This window comes from Benincasa hispida, chromosome 8 (genome assembly GCF_009727055.1).
Source record: "Benincasa hispida cultivar B227 chromosome 8, ASM972705v1, whole genome shotgun sequence".
NCBI classification, from domain to species: Eukaryota; Viridiplantae; Streptophyta; class Magnoliopsida; order Cucurbitales; family Cucurbitaceae; genus Benincasa; species Benincasa hispida.
In genome coordinates this window covers 9242093-9260419 of record NC_052356.1, presented here as the reverse complement: position 1 = coordinate 9260419, position 18327 = coordinate 9242093, and the positions used below count along the sequence as shown (strand labels likewise).

Here is an 18327-nt window from a genome sequence, read left to right as displayed (position 1 = left end):
CTATAATTCTTACCGAAACAAAAAAAGTATATCCAATATAAACAAAAGTGATATTTTTGTTAAAAAAAAATTAGTACATAAAAAGACTAATTCTTACAAAAAAAAAAAAAAAAACTTATATATATATTTATATTTTTTATATTTAGAGTAATCACATAAGTGCTAGAAATATTCTAAAATATAATAAAATATTACTGTTTATCAATATTAGATACTGAGAAATACTATATTTATTGTATATTTATATATAAAAAAGTTAAAAAGTTAAAAATATAAAAATATTTGACTACACCTATTTTTATGCATTCCACCAAGTTGTCATCATAATTTACCACGTGACCAATTTATTTTATTCTTTACAAACAAAATATTTTAATTATCTATGGTTGTAGGATGAGGATGGGATGTTCTATCTTATGCATCCAAATATTGCTATATAAATATATATAAAAGATAAATACAATAGTGTCTCTAGCATAATGTTTTAAAAGAATTGGCCAATTTTTAAAAATTATAAAATGTAACATGTAACAAATAACATCTTTAAATTTTGCCGTTAAAAGAAAAATCACAATTAACTTTTTTTTTTTTTTTATTTTTATTTTTTACATCTAACGTTCAAATCCACACTTCTAATATATATATATTTGAAAATCACACACCCACTTTTCAATATAAATTATAATCATGTTATCTCATTTTTTTTTTATAATATTTGTGGTAAAAAAATAGAATATATAATATAAATTTTATATTAATTGAGTTACAATAAAAAATATAAATCAATTTTATTTGTTAGGAATTAGAATGAAATATATTAAAGTAAAGGGATAAAATAAAAAGTGATACACATGGTTTAAAGAAAAAAAGAATGCATAAAATTCAAATAGAAAAAGAAAAAGAATCAATAATGAAATGAACACTTTTCTACCTTACCTTTATTAAATTCAAAGCGTAAGTGTTGGGGGAGCTCAAAATCAAATCATTATGTCCGCATAGAAAATGGAAGTATTTGTAATAAATAAAGAAAAAAACAGGAAAAAGAAAAACGACAAAAAGCCAAAATTAAGGACATAGAAATAAATCCAAAAAAAGGAAAAAGAAAAAGAGATGCAAAACAGAGAGCCAAACTGGAGGAAAGCGGGTCAAACCAGAGGATCCACTTCCCTTAACCTTACCTATACACTTACTTCAATACTTCAATTCAGTCTTCTTTCTCTTTCTCTTTTCTCTGTTTCTTTCTTTTATCAAACAACAAAGACACCCATTTCTCCTTTCTCTCTCTTTCCCTCTCTGTTCTTTGGCTCAGATCCAGGTCTCTTTCTTTCTTTACCCTCTTCAATGCATTCATTAATTTCCCATTTTTTTTTTGTTTATGTGGGTTTGATTCTGTTTATGGGTTTCTGCACCCTGTTTGAAAGCTGAGAAATGGAAGAAAGTGATGAAAAGAACATTAAGGAATGAGTGTTTTTGAGTTCTGTTTTACGTTTAATGGGGTTTTTGCTTCCTTTTTGGTCTCTGTTCATGAATAATCCCTGATTGTTTTTCCCCTTTTCTTTTTGTCTGTTCTGCTTTGTTCTGCTTTTCTGATTGTTTGGAATAGAATGTGAAGTACTTGCATTTCTAATGAAGGGTTGTGGTTGAGAATGTTTTTGTTGAAGTTTTGGATGGAGAGAATGTGTTTTTGGGCTGTATGTTATTAGTTCAAGCGGTGGATTAAAGTTTTATTTGCTGGTTTGGTGGATTTCAACTTAACTTCAGCACTCTTTTTTGCAACTGAATATTTTATTGTCTTGAAGAATATCGAACTCTTGATCTCTTAATGTCTGCCTATTCTTCTTTTCGCTGAGTGTATGCACATGGATTTGTTCTACTGCATCAAGAAGTTTGAGCTGGATTGGAGTTTCAGATTTTGTTGGCTTTTGAATATCATGAAATGTAGTGAAATCTATTGAGATAAAGATATTATCCATAATGAAAACGCATTCTATTTCTACAAAATGTTTGTCTTTAACTCAAACAGTTTAGGGCTCTGTAGTCAGGTGAACAAATTTATTAGCTCACGTTGTTCACTAATTCTTCAGTCAGAAATGCAATTGTTAATATTAAGTTATATTCTACCATTAATCGTGAAAACTAATGTAGCCTGTATCACTTTGCAGTTTCTTGAAAACAACGGCATATGTCATGTTTTGTGATGCAAGGTTTTCAGCATAATGAAGCAAAGCTATTATATTTTATAAGAACGTAGAGTGCTTCTATTTCAGAAGAGTAGAGTAATTGGGATACGCTGTGGGAGGAGCCAATCGTTGTAGCATGTTTTCTCATACTTGAAGTTTTAGACATTGGAAGCAATATTTTATGAGAAAAATATTATGGAGGAAATCCAGTCTCAATCAGATAATTATAGGTCTTCATCATCTTCAGCAAGTAGTCCAGTGAGTAGAGTACCTTCGAGTAACTTTTTTTACTTGCGAAAACCTGGTTCACTTCGACAGCCTATCTCCTTTGAGGATTCACCAGACTGGGAGGAAACAGATATAGATGTGAGGATGGAGGAAGGGGGTGACTCCATCAATGTTGCAACCACCCCTGCTTCACCCTCTCTCTCTAAACTTAACAGTTGTTCCTTGCCATCCCCTCCATTACCAGAGGGTGCAGGTGTTGCAAGAAAAATTTCTGGGGCATACATTGCATGGAAAGATTTGACTGTAACAATAAAGGGGAAAAGGAAGTATTCTGACAAGGTTGTGAAAAGTTCCAATGGTTATGCATTGCCTGGAACTATGACTGTAATAATGGGTCCAGCAAAATCAGGGAAGTCTACACTGCTAAGGGCACTTGCAGGTCCCCAGCTGACTATGCATAATAACTAATCTTAAAATTTTCAGATTCTTTTTTCTTTCTCATTTTAAATTTGGGATTTTTCTGGGGTCTATTGTAGGAAGATTACATCGTTCAGCAAAAATGTATGGTGAAGTATTTGTTAATGGAACAAAATCACGCATGCCGTATGGGTCATATGTAAGTGAGATTACCTGCCACTGCATTTTCCCTTCACATCTTTCGTTTTATATGTGATTTTATATTCTACAATCTATGATTTTTATTTCTACCCACCTCAGCACGTTAATTATTTACCATCATTTTAGTTGAGTATTGGTTGTGGCGTCATGATAGGATGTAACATATCTTTTGGTGTTGGAAATGCATGCTAATGATTTCTTGTTTCTTGATTTGGTGACATTACCATTTAATTAATTGATTTCTATTTGCCATAATTTTCTAGGGTTTTGTTGAGAAAGAGACGACTTTGATTGGTTCCCTCACAGTCCGGGAGTTTCTTTTCTACTCAGCATTGCTTCAACTACCTGGTTTCTTTTTTCAGAAAAAGAATGTGGTAGAGGATGCCATCCATGCAATGTCATTAAGTGATTATGCAAATAAGCTAATTGGAGGCCACTGCTATATGAAGGGCCTTCCTAATGGTGAGAGAAGACGTGTTAGCATTGCTAGAGAACTTGTTATGAGACCGCAAATATTATTCATCGATGAGCCACTTTATCATCTTGACAGGTACTATTGATATTGTTCTTAATTTTTATGGACTTTTCTCTGTACTTCATCTACCTATTCTGCAACAAAATGTGAAAATCTGCGACAGTCTTAGATTGCACACTTCATCTTACATATTCATTAGGCACAGTAATAGTCAATACACAGAGAAATCTTGTTAATGTTGGTGTGATGGTGTTTGTTTTGAGCATCATTGTTTAAAGTTTAAAAAGCAAACTTTTATTTATTTTTCAGGATTTTAAACCTTTTTTCTTTTTTTTTAAAAAAATGATGGTCAAGAGCAGTAGGAATGAGGGACAAAAGAAAGGACCTCATGGAGTGGTAAGGAATGAGAGTATGAGCACTTCATGATGTGCTATTTCAACAGAATTTGTAACGATTTATCTTTGTGATGTTAATTCTTGTTTAGGAGCTTTTGTTTAGGAATTGGTTTAAGATTGGGATTTTAGTGATTGTACATTTATGTATTTTATCTGCAAAGTTTACTGTATCCTTGAAGGAATTCTAGCTTTGTGACTTTCAAATATCATTGAAAAATTTAGATTTCTCAGTTAAAAAAAAAAAAAAAAAAAAGAACAGAAAAAAAGAAGGAAAAAATAAAAAGATAGGGAGAGAGAGTAAATGCATGCACATGTGGAAAGCTAATCAAGTGAGTAGAGAGCTAGTTGCCCCTATCTTTCTTTTCTATTACATTCAGTAAAGAAAAGGGAGAGAAAGGGGAGAAAGTGCTGGTTTAATAGTCTTTATCATTTGTCTTCATTATGACACTTATTATGACACTTACCTTGGTCTCCATGAATGGTTATGGTGACAAAATGGCGGCCATGGCAAGGGCTTAATTGACTTGAGGTTGCTGAGCTTCCTGCCAATGCTTTCCTTGAGGTTGTTGAGTTTGTTGATTTTCTTCTTTCAGTGTATCTGCACTTTTAATGATGGTGACATTGAAGAAACTTGCAAGCACTGGTTGCACTCTTGTTTTTACCATCAACCAGAGCAGCACGGAAGTATTCGGCCTTTTTGATCGAATTTGTTTGCTTTCAAATGGAAATACACTGTTTTTTGGAGAAACACTGGCTTGCTTGCAGGTAATATTAATGTGCATTGTGTGAGCATTCCCCGCTGAAGCATTTTGTGGGGAATCATAGCTTCTATAAGTATCTTGTTTTCAGTGGCTAATATACATATATATTTTTTTTCTTATGAAGCATTTTGCTAATGCTGGATTCCCTTGTCCAATCATGCAAAGTCCTTCTGATCACTTCTTACGAGCAATAAATACAGATTTTGATAGAATCATTGCAATGTGCAAGAATTGGCAGGTAACTCATTCCAGTCTTGTTTTTATTTATTTATCTGTTTTCTTTTAATAGGTTTGAAATATTGTTTGAACATTTTTCAAAGTCAAGGTTAATGATTATTTAAGTCCATCTATAATCTATCATATAATAGATGATGAACTCTATGATGGGAAGGAAACATATTTCTGTGAGGATAAATGGATAGGGGATAGGACCTCTGCATTATGTTTCCTTATTTATATCATTTGTCTTCAATGAAAAAAAAATTCATCAATGAAGTCTTGGGTACGATGGGGAGCTATCTCTCTCTTGCTTGGATTCCACCGATCTTTTTCGAAAGGAAAACGACAGATGTCATGACCCTTCTATCTTTGATCAGAGGTTTGAGTTTTGGATATGGAGGAGGGCACTTTTGTAGTCTTCACCCCACTGCGGGGTTCTCTTTTAGTTTGCTCTTTTGCCACTTGTTGGATCCTCTTTCTCTAGTGAGTCTTTTCTGTGTGTAGAAAGTGAAGGTTTCAAAGAAGGTAAAGTTTTTCGTGTGACTGATTATACCCGCAGAAACGTTAAAAACTCATGAGTTCATCAGAAAACTCAATGAAAACTCATGAGTTCATCTTTACACCATCAAATGTAATTTCCTTTTAATTATTGGTAATGTGTATGAGGAATCAAAAGAGATATTGTTGGAGGTAATTTAATTTATCACATTTAAGCCCCTAGTTAGTAGTCTCCATTGAGAGACATTTGTTTCGAAAATCAGCTTGTAACTCTAGGGGTATTTTAGTAATTGTTTGTACTCTAGGGCTTCCCACTAGTCTATTTATTTTGTCTATTCTCTTGTATTTTGTGTATCAGAATTAATAATAAAAATCAGTCTCTATCGTGTTTTTTCTCCCTGATTTAGGGTTTTCCACGTAAATCTTGGGTTTTTTTCTTCCTCTTATTTTCAACATGGTATCAAAGCATGGCCACGAAACCCTAGCCATCATTGATGAAAATAGACCAGATTCTCCATCAGCAACCTCCATTGGAACTAGTCAGGAAGCCGATATCACCAAAGCCGTTCTGGAAGCCATGGAACAATACCTCCAAGCCGTGCTGCCAAAAATAATCAAATTTGTTTAAGACCCAAACCCTAATCAGCCAAGTTCTAGCCATCCATCCCTAGCCGACCAGATCCCAACCGAACAGCAAACAGTCCAGTCGCTCGACCCCGACGTTTTCCAATCGCTTGATCCCGGCGTTCTCCAGCGACTTGACCATTCCCAACCGCCGCGAATATTCCAGCCGCCCAAGCCCAACGTTTTTCAGTCGCTCGACCACCCTCAATTGCAGGGTTTCCAGCCGCACGACTGTAGCCGCACCTCCTTATCGGTCGACCCAGCCGGTGCGACGAGCCAGCCGGAGCAGATCTCGCTGATCGCAACTTCTTATTAGCGGGCAGATTCAAAGTGTTTCCGGAGAGCTGCTGTGGTCGAGCCATTCCAGGAGAAGTCAATAAGTCCTTATGCACCGGTCTTCTGCCTGAGTGGGTCGATTGACCCGTCGATCTAGCTGTCTGCTCCAATGGCACCGGTGGTTGGATCTACACATCAGCCTTGCCGGGGGTCTACAAGTGATCTCCAATAGCGTTTTGCCCATCTACAATAGCAGATTGCAGATTTCGAGACAGTTCTTGAGACAAACTCTTAACCAGATTTCTCGGCCAACATACCAGTATACTTTAAAAACCTGGTAAATTCTTTCCCTATTTTACCCACTACAAATATTTTGTCTGGATCCATGGGAAATTCTGCAGGGTTTATTACTGGAGAGAAATTGAATGGCCAGAACTACTTTTCCTGGTCTCAATCCATCAGAATGGTCTTGGAAGGACGTCATAAGTTTGGATACTTGACTGGAGAGATACCTAAGCCCGTTCAAGGAGACTCTCAGGAGCGGATCTGGAAAGGAGAAGACTCGCTGTTGAGATCTGTTCTGATTAACAGTATGGAACCCCAGATTGGCAGACCGTTACTCTATGCTACAACTGCCAAGGATATTTGGGATGTTCAACAACTTTATTCACAGAGGAAGAATGCATCCCGGCTCTATATGTTACGGAAACAGGCACATGAATGTAAGCAAGGCACTATGGACTTAACGTCTTATTTTAATAAAATGACTCTTTTGTGGCAGGAGATGGATTTTTGTAGGGAGACAATCTGGAAATGTGCTCATGAGGAGCACAGTATGCAAAAATTGAAGAAGCAGATCGTGTCTATGACTTCGTGGCCGGTCTAAATTCGAAGTTTGATGCCGTTCGGAGTCGGATTCTGGGGCAACGCCCTACTCCCTCTCTCATGGAAGTATGCTCAGAAATACGTCTGGAGGAAGATAGATCAACTGCAATGAATAACCCTGTCATTACCTCTACTGATGCTGCGGCTTTTGCCACTAAGTCCTCTAGTACTGATGGCGATAAAAGGCCCACTCCTGCTTGTGAGCATTGTAAAAAGCCGTGGCATATAAAGGACCAGTGTTAGAAGCTACATGGATGGCCCCCAAACAGTAAATGTTGCCAGTCACATGACAAATCAACATCTGGACGTGCCCTTGTGAGTGACTCCGTAAATGAGAATCCTCAGCAACCCTCAGCAGATAGTACGACCAGCCTGAGTACGATTGGAGTCAATGCCATCGCCCAGTCAGGTAATATCCAGTCTTTTGGTCTTATTAGTATTAACGGGAAAAAAACCTTGGATTGTTGACTTAGAGGCGATAGATCATCTTACTGGTACCTCTGATTAGTTCCTCTCATATTGTCCAAGTGTCGGTAACGAACAAATTAGGATTGCAGCTGGGTCGTTCACACCTGTTGCAGGAAAAGGGCATTTATCTTCGTTTGAGAGTTTGGTTTTGCGAGATGTTTTGCATGTTCCTAAAATTTCATATAATTTGTTATCCATCAGTAAGATTACAAGAGATTTGAATTGTCAGGCAGTATTTTCACTCGACTCTGTTTTATTTCAGGATCTGAGCTCGGGGACGATGATTGGCACTGCCCGGCATGATAGGGACTCTACTTCCTGACTGATGATGCTTCCACTAGGAATGATTATAGGACTAGCCTTGTCTCTTTAAATTTTTCTAATTCTGAGAATAATTTTCTGTTATGGCATTACCGCTTAGGACATCCAAACTTTCAATACATGAAATTCTTATTTCCGCATTTATTTCGCAATGTTAATATGTCTTCTTTAAACTGTGATGTGTGTATTCGTGCCAAACAAAGTCGTGTCTCCTTCCCAGCCCTATAAACCATCCAAACCCTTCACCTTAGTCCACAGTGATGTTTGGGGTCCTTCACCAACCACTACCTCCACAGGGAAACGCTGGTTTGTCACCTTTATAGATGACCACACTCGGCTTACATGGGTATTTCTTCTCACTGATAAGTCCGAAGTGTTATCTGTATTCCAACAATTCTATGCCACTGTGGAAACCCAGTTTAGTGCCAGGATTGGTATTTTGAGAAGTGACAATGGGCGGGAATTCTTTAACACTTCCTTCCAGGAGTTCCTTGCATCCAAAGGGATTGTCCACCAAAGTTCGTATGCCTACACTCCCCAGCAAAATGGGGTAGCCGAAAGAAAAAATCGTCATTTGGTGGAAATTGCCAGGTCCTTGATGCTATCTACATCACTCCCGTCTTACCTATGGGGTGATGCCATCCTTAGTGCTGCTCACTTAATCAACCGAATGCCTTCCCGAGTCCTCAACTTTCAAAACCCATTAGACTGTTTGAAAGAGTCCTACCCCACTACTTGTTTAGTCTCCGATGTACTACTTCGAGTTTTTGGCTGTGTTGCTTTTGTTCATTCCCACGGTCCAAACCGCACGAAATTTACCCTCCGTGCTAAAAAATGCGTCTTTGTTAGGTATTCACTTCATCAACGTGGGTATAAATGTTACCACCCATCCTCTCGCAAATATTTTGTTTCCATGGATATCACCTTCCTTGAGGATCAACCCTTCTTCCCTGTTAGCCATCTTCAGGGGGAGACATCTAGTGAAGAGACTAACTGGTCCACTTATACAATTCCTTTAGAGTTATCTCCCATTCCCGAACATGTCGGTCCTATCCTCCCTACCAATCAAGTCCCATGGATAACCTACTATACGAAGAATCTCAGGAAGGAAGCAGCGTCACCTGTTGCATCTCCAGCTCCGGTCCATGAGTCAAACCCAACATCAAGTACGTGTATTCCTGAAATTAATGAGATTGATACTTGTACTGAGACTAACGAATACAGAGAGGAAAAAGGAGGAAAATGTGCTAACAGCACCACTATAGCAGATGGGAAGACTACGGAAAATAATGATTCGGACACAGCTCTAGAAAATGTGAGTGATACTAGAGATAATGGTGAAAAGGTGATGTCTGAAGATGAAACCCAGGCAGAGGAGACTAGTGATCACAGTGGAAATTCTGACAGACTAAAGGAGCATGATGCTTCTCTCGATCTTCCAATAGCCCTGAGGAAAGGTATTCGGTCATGTACAAGGTACCCTATGCATAGTTACATGACCTACAGTAACCTGTCATCTAAATTTAGGGCGTTTACCACCAGTTTAGATACAGGGGTGATACCGAGTAATATACAGGACGCAATGGGAACTGAAGTTTGGAAGGCTGCTGTTATGGAGGAGATGAGGGCTCTTGAGAAAAATGGAACATGGGACCAGGTGATCCTACCTAAAGGGCACAAGACAGTTGGATGCAAATGAGTTTTCACTATAAAGTACACGTCAGACGGGACTGCTGATCGGTACAAGGCCAGGCTAGTTGCCTAAGGGTTTACCCAAACTTTTCGGGTAGATTACTCCGAGACATTCTCTCCCGTGGCTAAACTCAATACTATCCGAGTTTTGCCATCAGTTGCAGTTAACAGAGATTGGCCTCAGCATCAACTGGATGTAAAGAGTGCCTTTCTCAATGGAGAACTTGAGGAGGAAGTCCACATGAATCCTCTCCTCGGATTTGAAGATCAGTTCAAACAGCGAATCTGCCAACTGAGAAAATCGCTATATGGGTTGAAACAGTCTCCGAGAGCTTGGTTTGACAGATTTGCCACCTTTGTCAAAGGACAAGGGTATACCCAAGGGCACTCAGATCACACACTATTTACAAAGAAGTCAACTTCAGGGAAGGTTGCCGTTCTCATTGTGTATGTTGACGATATTGTGCTCTTCGGTGATGATGATGATGAAATTGTGAAACTCAAAGCAAAGATGGCCAAAGACTTTGAAATTAAAGACCTTGGGAAGTTAAGATACTTTCTCGGAATGGAAGTTGCCCGGTCAAGGGACGGAATCTCAGTGTCCCAACGGAAATACACGATTGATCTTCTAATGGAAACAAGAATGACTGGGTGCAAACCTACTGACACCCCAGTTGAATATAATTCAAAGCTCAGCAATACTAGTAACAGTGTCCCGGTCAATAAAGAAAGATATCAGTGGTTAGTTGGGAAATTGATATGCTTATCTCATACGAGACCTGATATTTCATATGCAGTGAGTGTTGTCAGTCAATTTATGCAGGTTCCGTATGAGAAACACATGATAACAGCTGAACGCATCCTACGATATTTGAAAGGTACACCAGGTAAGGGGTTAATGTTCAAGAAGTCTGATAAACGCTGCATTGAAGCCTACACTGATTCTGATTGGGCAGAGTCTGTTGTTGATAGAAAATCAACATCTGGGTATTGCACATTTGTTTGGCATCTAGTGACCTAGAGGAGCAAGAAACAGGGAGTTGTGGCCAGAAGTAGTGCGGAAGCTGAGTATCNATTGCACATTTGTTTGGCATCTAGTGACCTAGAGGAGCAAGAAACAGGGAGTTGTGGCCAGAAGTAGTGCGGAAGCTGAGTATCGGGCCATGAATTTAGGGATATGTGAAGAAATCTGGTTGATGAAAGTGTTGTCAAATCTTCATCAAGACAATGAGCTCCCAATGAAACTGTTTTGTGACAATAAGACAGCAATAAGTATTGCAAATAATCCTGTTCAGCATGACAGAACAAAACACGTTGAGATCGACCGACACTTCATCAAGGAAAGACTTGACAACGGAAGTATATGCATCTCTTATGTTTCCTCAAATCAACAAATTGCAGATGTGCTCACAAAAGGGTTATTGAAACAAAGCTTTGACTACTGTGTTAGCAAGTTGGGCCTTATTAATATTTACGCCCCAACTTGAGGGGGAGTGTTGAAAATCAGCTTGTTACCCTAGGGGTATTTTAGTAATTGTTTGTACCCTAGGGCTTCCCACTAGTCTATTTATTTGGCCTATTCTCTTGTATTTTGTGTATCAGAATTAATAATAAAAATCAATCTCTATCGTGGTTTTTTCTCCTTGATCTAGGGTTTTCCACGTAAATCTTGGGTTCTTTTCTTCCTCTTATTTTCAACAGGGTTTTGGAGACCCGCGTTCTACCGAACTGAACTAAGAGCGTTTTAGCTGTTCAAGTTTAACTGATGTGGATAATAGAAATATGAAAAATGAATAGTATTTCTTTTATTAAAATTTTCTGTGGGCATCTGATGCATAATAACATTTGCTAAACATGTGCAACACTTCTGAGAAATGATTACTTTTATTAAACAACTAGTTATTTGAGGTTCGTAATATACTTGGCTATCATCATATGTTTCTCATTAATTGTTTTGCATTTGATTTCCTGTTTGATTGTAACAGGACGACCAAGGGGAGTTTTCATCAGTGAATATGGATACTGCTGTTGCAATCCGCACACTTGAAGCAACATATAAATCATCAGCAGATGCTGCTGCGGTTGAAACTATGATATTGAGACTAACAGATAAGGTATAACATCTTTATATATATATGTAAATAACTGAGAAGTCTCACACCCGTACTGTTTTCTATTACTCAGCTTCTTGGCATGCAGGTCTTCTGGGATAAATTATGTGCTGTGAAGGATAAATTTGGAATTTAGTCCATTTGTGTGATAATTTAAAAGTTTAAATCCTATTCTAGTCCCTAAAAGTCCTATACTTATTTTACATTGGTCAAACTTTAAATTATCTTCTTATATCTCCTGAATTTTGCTTAACAAGCCATTTCAGTCCTTTTTTATCATAACAAAGACCTAGTATAGGCACATTTTTTTAACAGAGACCTAACGTAAGCACATCTTTTGTTTATTTTGTTTTTATGAAAATATTTTTTTTGTGCATTTACCTGATCAATAGATATATGAACTAGCTGAACTAGCTGTTTATGTCTTAGGTTAAGAAATAAATTTGGATCTTGTAAATGATTAATGGAAAAGTAAGGGTAAGGACAAAAATAGTTTTTTTTATCAAAATTAAGAGATTAAACTGGAATGCTATAAATCGAGAGACAAACAAACCACTAGAAATTTATGGACAAAAATGAAATAGGTATGAAAATGAGGGGGACCAAACATGGATCTAAACCTAATATATGCAGTCTTAAATTTTGAAATACACAAGAAAGCTTATTTGGTTATTTTCAGTAAAGGCACCTGTTTATACATTTGTTATAATTTCTTTGACCCCATGATGAAAACATGCAGAAGCACACAAAAGTTAAAACAGCTGCATTACTTAATAAGAACTAATCATTTTCCTTTTGTGCCTGTTTTCTGTACAAGAGCACGCTTTGCTCCAATTTACTTTCTTAAGTGTATGGTGGATTATCTTCCAGATAATTTTACATTCTTCATGATACATTGATGATCATGTTTAATTCAGCTCCAGAGGTGAATGAATTAATATGCCACATGTTGCATCTTCGACAGGAAGGTCCATCTCTTAAAAGCAAGGGAAAAGCGAGTAATTTAACGAGGATTGCAGTTTTGACTTGGAGGTCTTTATTGGTTATGTCAAGGGAATGGAAGTATTATTGGCTTAGGCTTATACTTTATATGCTACTTGCAGTTTGTATTGGTACAGTATTCTCTGGATTAGGGCATTCTTTGTCTTCAGTTGTGGTGAGTATTTCTGTCTGTGAAATATCACAAAAAAATTATCTCTGCTTGTGATAGTGATTGTGTATTCAAGATTAAAAAAAAAAATAATAATAACTAGTAAGATTACTATTATGCTTAAAAAAACCACTCCAAGTTATTGTTGAATATGGGATAGATTTTCATTGCCTGTTATTGGTACTTAGTAAAGAAAAAGAACTGTGTATCCAATTTATATTATTTAATTTCTATACATTTCATTCCTTTTTCGTTTTATTGTCTTAAATGCAGACAAGAGTTGCAGCAGTTTTTGTATTTGTTTCATTCACTTCTCTTCTAAGTGTTGCTGGAGTACCTGCTCTCATGAGGGAGGTTAAGGTAATACTCTCAGGTGTTATTTAAGAATGCAAATTATTTTCACGGTCTTGAATTATAATTAATTAAAGGCATGATTTATTATCTCATCCGTCTTGGAGTTCATAGAAGCAACTATATCTGTCGTTCAGGAATGTTCAATCTCAATATTGGTGTCATCCTCTGGGAGTAGTGGATCTAATTTCACTCAACTCCTGATGAATAATATGGTAGTATCTATACGGTGTTGGAGAAACTATTAGGAGTATTCCAGGGCTATTATGTGTACATATTAGTCCTTAGCTAGGGACATTCAGAAGTTTAGAGGTGTAGTTAGAATTAAAGTGGATTAAGTGCTTAGAAATAAATGTATTTTTAGAATAGTTATATTAGTGATATGAGCCCCTCATATATATATATATATTGTATTAGTGTATAGCACACTCCTTCTGGGTCAGTTCCAATATCCAATTCTTTGATAATTATATCTTCCAATGGTTGGAAGACTCTTCTTCTGTAGGTTCCTTCTTTGCTGCACTTTGTTGCTTTTGGGTGCGGTCTCCTCTACTCAGTCTCTAGGTCTTTCATTAGTTTGGTCCTTTTTCTTAACATATATACATGAATGTGTGGTTTCTTATTGAAAGAATCGACCCTCTTGAGTGCTTAATAGAGAGGAGTTTGTCATCGAGAACATGGTCAAACTAAGGGAAATATGTTGGCTTGAATATTAGCTAGTGCGTATCAGAAATCAGTTTATAACTAAACTGAAAAGTTCCAGCTTTTAACACACAGAACGAGCATTACGTTGATGCAATTTTAAACAAAATAAAAGATCTTTCAGGTAAACGTCCCTTTTTTAACACACAGAACAAGCATTATTGGAACAGTATTTTCCGGGTTGGGGAGGGGGGAAAAGGAATCAGTAGAACTTTTTGAGGGGTTGACTGATCTGCGAGAGAGTTGTGATCCCTTTTTCATACTTCTCCTTGCGTTTCCATGCATACATATTTTTGTAATTCTTCTTTAGGCCTTATTTTGCTTGACTCGAACCCTTTCTTGGGTTCACTAAGCTCCTTTTGGGGTGGTCTCTTTTATTCCACTTGTATTCTTTCATTTTTTCTAAGAAAGCTTGGGTTTATATATATAACTTGGGCCTTGGGATACACCTTGCACAGAATCTTATTTCAACATATTTTAAATTCTTACTGGTGACCTTGCAGCAGATATATAATATTAGTTTTAATATCAAAACAATATATGGAAAACTGCTGAAAATATAGGGCAAGAAAATATTTTTAAGTATAGCAAAATGTCACTGTTTATTAGTGATAGTTTATTGCTCACTGATAGAAGTCTATTGCGGTCTATCACTGATAGACAGTGACATTTTGTTATATTTATAAATAAGTTGGTTCATTTTTCTTTATTTGAAAACATCCCATAAATATAAGTCGAAAGTACTCATATTTATAGAACCGTTGTTGATGCGTTTTTCATTGATGTGGTCCATGAAATCCTGGGCATCTGAATATGATTTCATCTTAGTCTAATACATCTGATGGAAATGTTTATACTTTTTGCAGATATATACTAGTGAAGAATCAAATTATCATTCTGGCGCATTCGTCTTCCTACTTGGGCAACTTCTCTCCAGCATACCCTTCCTCTTCCTCATTTCTATCTCTTCAAGTCTCGTCTTCTATTTCTTAATAGGACTCCGTGACGAATTCAGATTGTTGATGTACTTCGTGCTAAACTTCTTCATGTGCCTCTTAGTAAACGAAGGACTGATACTGGTTATGGCCTCCTTATGGAGAAATATATTCTGGATCGTTTTGACACTCGTATCTGCACATGTATGCTCGCTTATTCAAGACTATGTTTTGAAAGAAAACATATGTTAACTTCATCTTACTTTTAAGTGTCTCTTCCAATGCCACCGTCCTTGTCTCTAACGGATGATATATATGTCATTTCAGGTGCTAATGATGCTTTCGGCAGGTTATTTTCGAATTCGAAATGCTTTGCCGGGTCCTGTCTGGACATATCCATTATCTTATATTGCTTTCCACACCTACTCCATACAGGTAAGTTTACTTGTGACATTCACTCTTTACTTTCACATATTCAATTTGGTTTACACTCTTTTTTCCAGTTCTGCCTCTGGTTAAATCTGGGTAGGTTCCCTAATGGTTTACTTCTATATAATCCAAGAGTTGCCATTGTTTTAGAAGAAAATGAAAAGATAAAATTTATCCCAATCTTATCTAAACCAGAACAAACCCTTTTTTTTTTTTATTGAAACAACTACTTTCACTGAAAAAAAAAATGAAAGAATACAAGGACATACAAGAAAACCAAGCACACAGAAAAAACCCACTAGAAAAAGGGTTTCCAACTAAATAAGATATTGCTTAGAGAATAATTACAAAAAGTCTTTGAAACCGAAACCTAAAGAGAAACGTGGAACCTCACCAAGGACCAAATTTCACCAATGTCCCTATCCACACCTCGAAAAACTCTATTGTTCTACTCCCCCCAAAGATCCCACAATAAAGCACATACCCTCGCAAACCACAAAAAACAAATTTCTCTTTGACAGGCGGATAGAGGAGGAATTCCTCAGTCATAAAACGAATGCCCCTTTGGCGAGAAATCACAAGCTCAATTCGTGAAAACAAACAATTCCACACCGATCTTGCAAATTGACACTCCTAGGGAAGGTGGTCCAAGTTTTTCTCGGCCTTCTGACAAAGGATAAAGGATCCATTAACTAATCTAAACTGAAACAAACTTTTGCATAAGTCTGATACAATAGAAATACTTTCATTGATGTTTGAAATTACAAAAGATGGGGAGATAGCCCCCAATTCAAAGGAGTTACAAAAGATTTCTCCAATTGGACAACAGAGATACAAAACTATAAAAATGAAAAAGAGAGGACAATTTGCCCCAAGAAACAACAAAGTAATGTTCTCAATAAGTCGATCAAATGACTGCTCCTTGCTTATAGAAAGCCCTTGGATTTTCTCACCTAAAGTGACCAAAAGAAAGGTCTAATAAGATTCAACCAAAGGAGTCCCTAATATTGTATCTTTCTTGTATTCCACATGTTGGCTTAAGAAAATCAAAATGAATGTATTAACTCACATAGGAGTTTGTTTTTTGAACCCTACCAATTATGCTTAAAGGTTGGAAGAAGATTTTATAGATATCATCAATACATGATTTTTGCAATCTTTCATGTATAGTATACTATTTTTACAGGGGCTATTGGAGAATGAGTACCTTGGAAGTTCCTTCGCAGTTGGTGAGGTAAGAAACATAACTGGTTACCAGGCTCTCCATAGTGCATATGAAATCTCTTCTAATACTCACTCCAAATGGAAGAATTTGTTGGTGTTATTTCTCATGGTAGTAGCCTACCGTGTCATAGTTTTTGTTCTTTTACGTTTTCGTGTAGGTAAATTTACGAGTTTGCGTAAAGGTTTTCGTTGTAATCGGGATATGAAAGATTGAAAAATGCGATTTGCCACTAGTATAGCTTTTTGTTTAGATGTCTACAACATTAGTTTTATAGTTTTGTTGTGCACATTCAAGGAATGATGCAAGTTAGTCTCTTCTATTCATTTTGTTTGCAAATTGTAAGCCTCTTCCCTCCTCTTAATCCCTTCTTCCCCTCGAGGGAAAGCTGCTGCTTATTATTTTTATTTACATTGTACAGATATTAATCGAATCGGATTCAAATATATATTTTTCTTCAATATTACATTATGAATGAGTGCAAGAGATTCGAAGCCACAAATAATTAAGAGACATTGATCTTTAACTACTTACAGTATTCTTAGAGATTCTAAAATGGTTAAAATTTCTTGACAATTTCAAAATCACTTGAATCATATTTTTAATAATTATTTTAAATAAGAAATTAATTCCATTGATGTATAAAATTTACAAAAGAAGGGCAAAAGTTCAAGCCATCAAAGTTACAAAAGACTTCTTCAATTGATCAAAAGAGATGTGAGATTGAAAGTATTAAAGTAAGTGAGATAGGAAATATGTTCAAAACAGTTGTTGAAAGAACTTCCCTTTTGTTTGAAAATGTGGTTCCTACAAAATTTCATAAAATGACCCAAATCTCAAAAACTTTTCTATGAATGATGTATTCCTAAAAACTAATTTATGATTGACTTTTTGTCCATGTGAAATACTAAATTTACCTCCAATTTACCTTCAAACCGCTTTATGAAGGATTGTTTACTCCATTTTTTCGCTTGCATCTCTCACTGTGCGATTTTAACTCTTGTTTTCTCTCGTTTTTTCTCGTCATCTCTCATTTTCATTCGAGCGTTTGGCCCCCTTCTCGTCGGTTGTTTGTACACATTTTTCACCGTCGTCAATCTCTCAAAGGTATGTGACTCTTCTCCTTGAATGTATGTTGATATTCGTTTAGGGTTATCGTCGATCGTTTAGGGTTCGTAAAGGTTCACACCTACCTTTTGTTAAACGATCTCTCAACTTTTGTTAAATGATCGTGTATTCGTTCTTAAGAGATTGTTTAGATAATCCTAGGCTAGTGTTTAGTATTCTTTAAATGATCGGTTAGAGAAACGTAAACGATTGTTTAGATAAAGATGTGCGATCATTTAGTTTTATTTACGCGATTGTTTAGTTCTTTGTAATGTGATCGTTTAGTTGTTTGTTACGCGATCGTTTAGGTATTTGTAATACGATGTTTAGTTATTTGTCATGCAATTGTTTAGTTGTTTGTTATTCGATCATTTAGTTTTCTGTTACATGATCGTTTAGTTATTTGTTATGCGTGTAACGACCCGACTCCCTAGGACTCGAGCTAGACCATTACTATACACATGCATGCATAGAATTTAAAATGATACATTTTCATAGGGAAATAAATGCTAAATAAATAAAGTCAAATAAAATATTTTCATTAAAACAAAATAAAAGTCAAATAACAGAGTATCCATAAATCATAATTAGAAATTTAATGAATCTAGAAAACTGTAAAAGTTTGGAAACGAATACTAATCAGTAGGTTTCCAACATGAAAGAAATCTAAACATCATGAG

The 18327-nt window shown here is 36.3% G+C and overlaps 1 protein-coding gene across 1 annotated transcript; it reads left to right on the top strand.

The window, feature by feature from the left end:
- The first annotated feature begins 1110 nt into the window (after nucleotides 1-1110).
- Nucleotides 1111-17011, top strand: LOC120083180 (ABC transporter G family member 3). Its single transcript, XM_039038816.1, has 12 exons — nucleotides 1111-1315; nucleotides 2163-2847; nucleotides 2945-3024; nucleotides 3290-3576; nucleotides 4490-4661; nucleotides 4782-4895; nucleotides 11626-11754; nucleotides 12716-12907; nucleotides 13175-13261; nucleotides 14821-15093; nucleotides 15217-15324; nucleotides 16505-17011. The coding sequence occupies exons 2-12, from the start codon at nucleotides 2376-2378 to the stop codon at nucleotides 16754-16756; spliced, it is 2166 nt and encodes a 721-aa protein (XP_038894744.1). The 5' UTR covers nucleotides 1111-1315; nucleotides 2163-2375; the 3' UTR covers nucleotides 16757-17011.
- Nucleotides 17012-18327: the final 1316 nt, after the last annotated feature.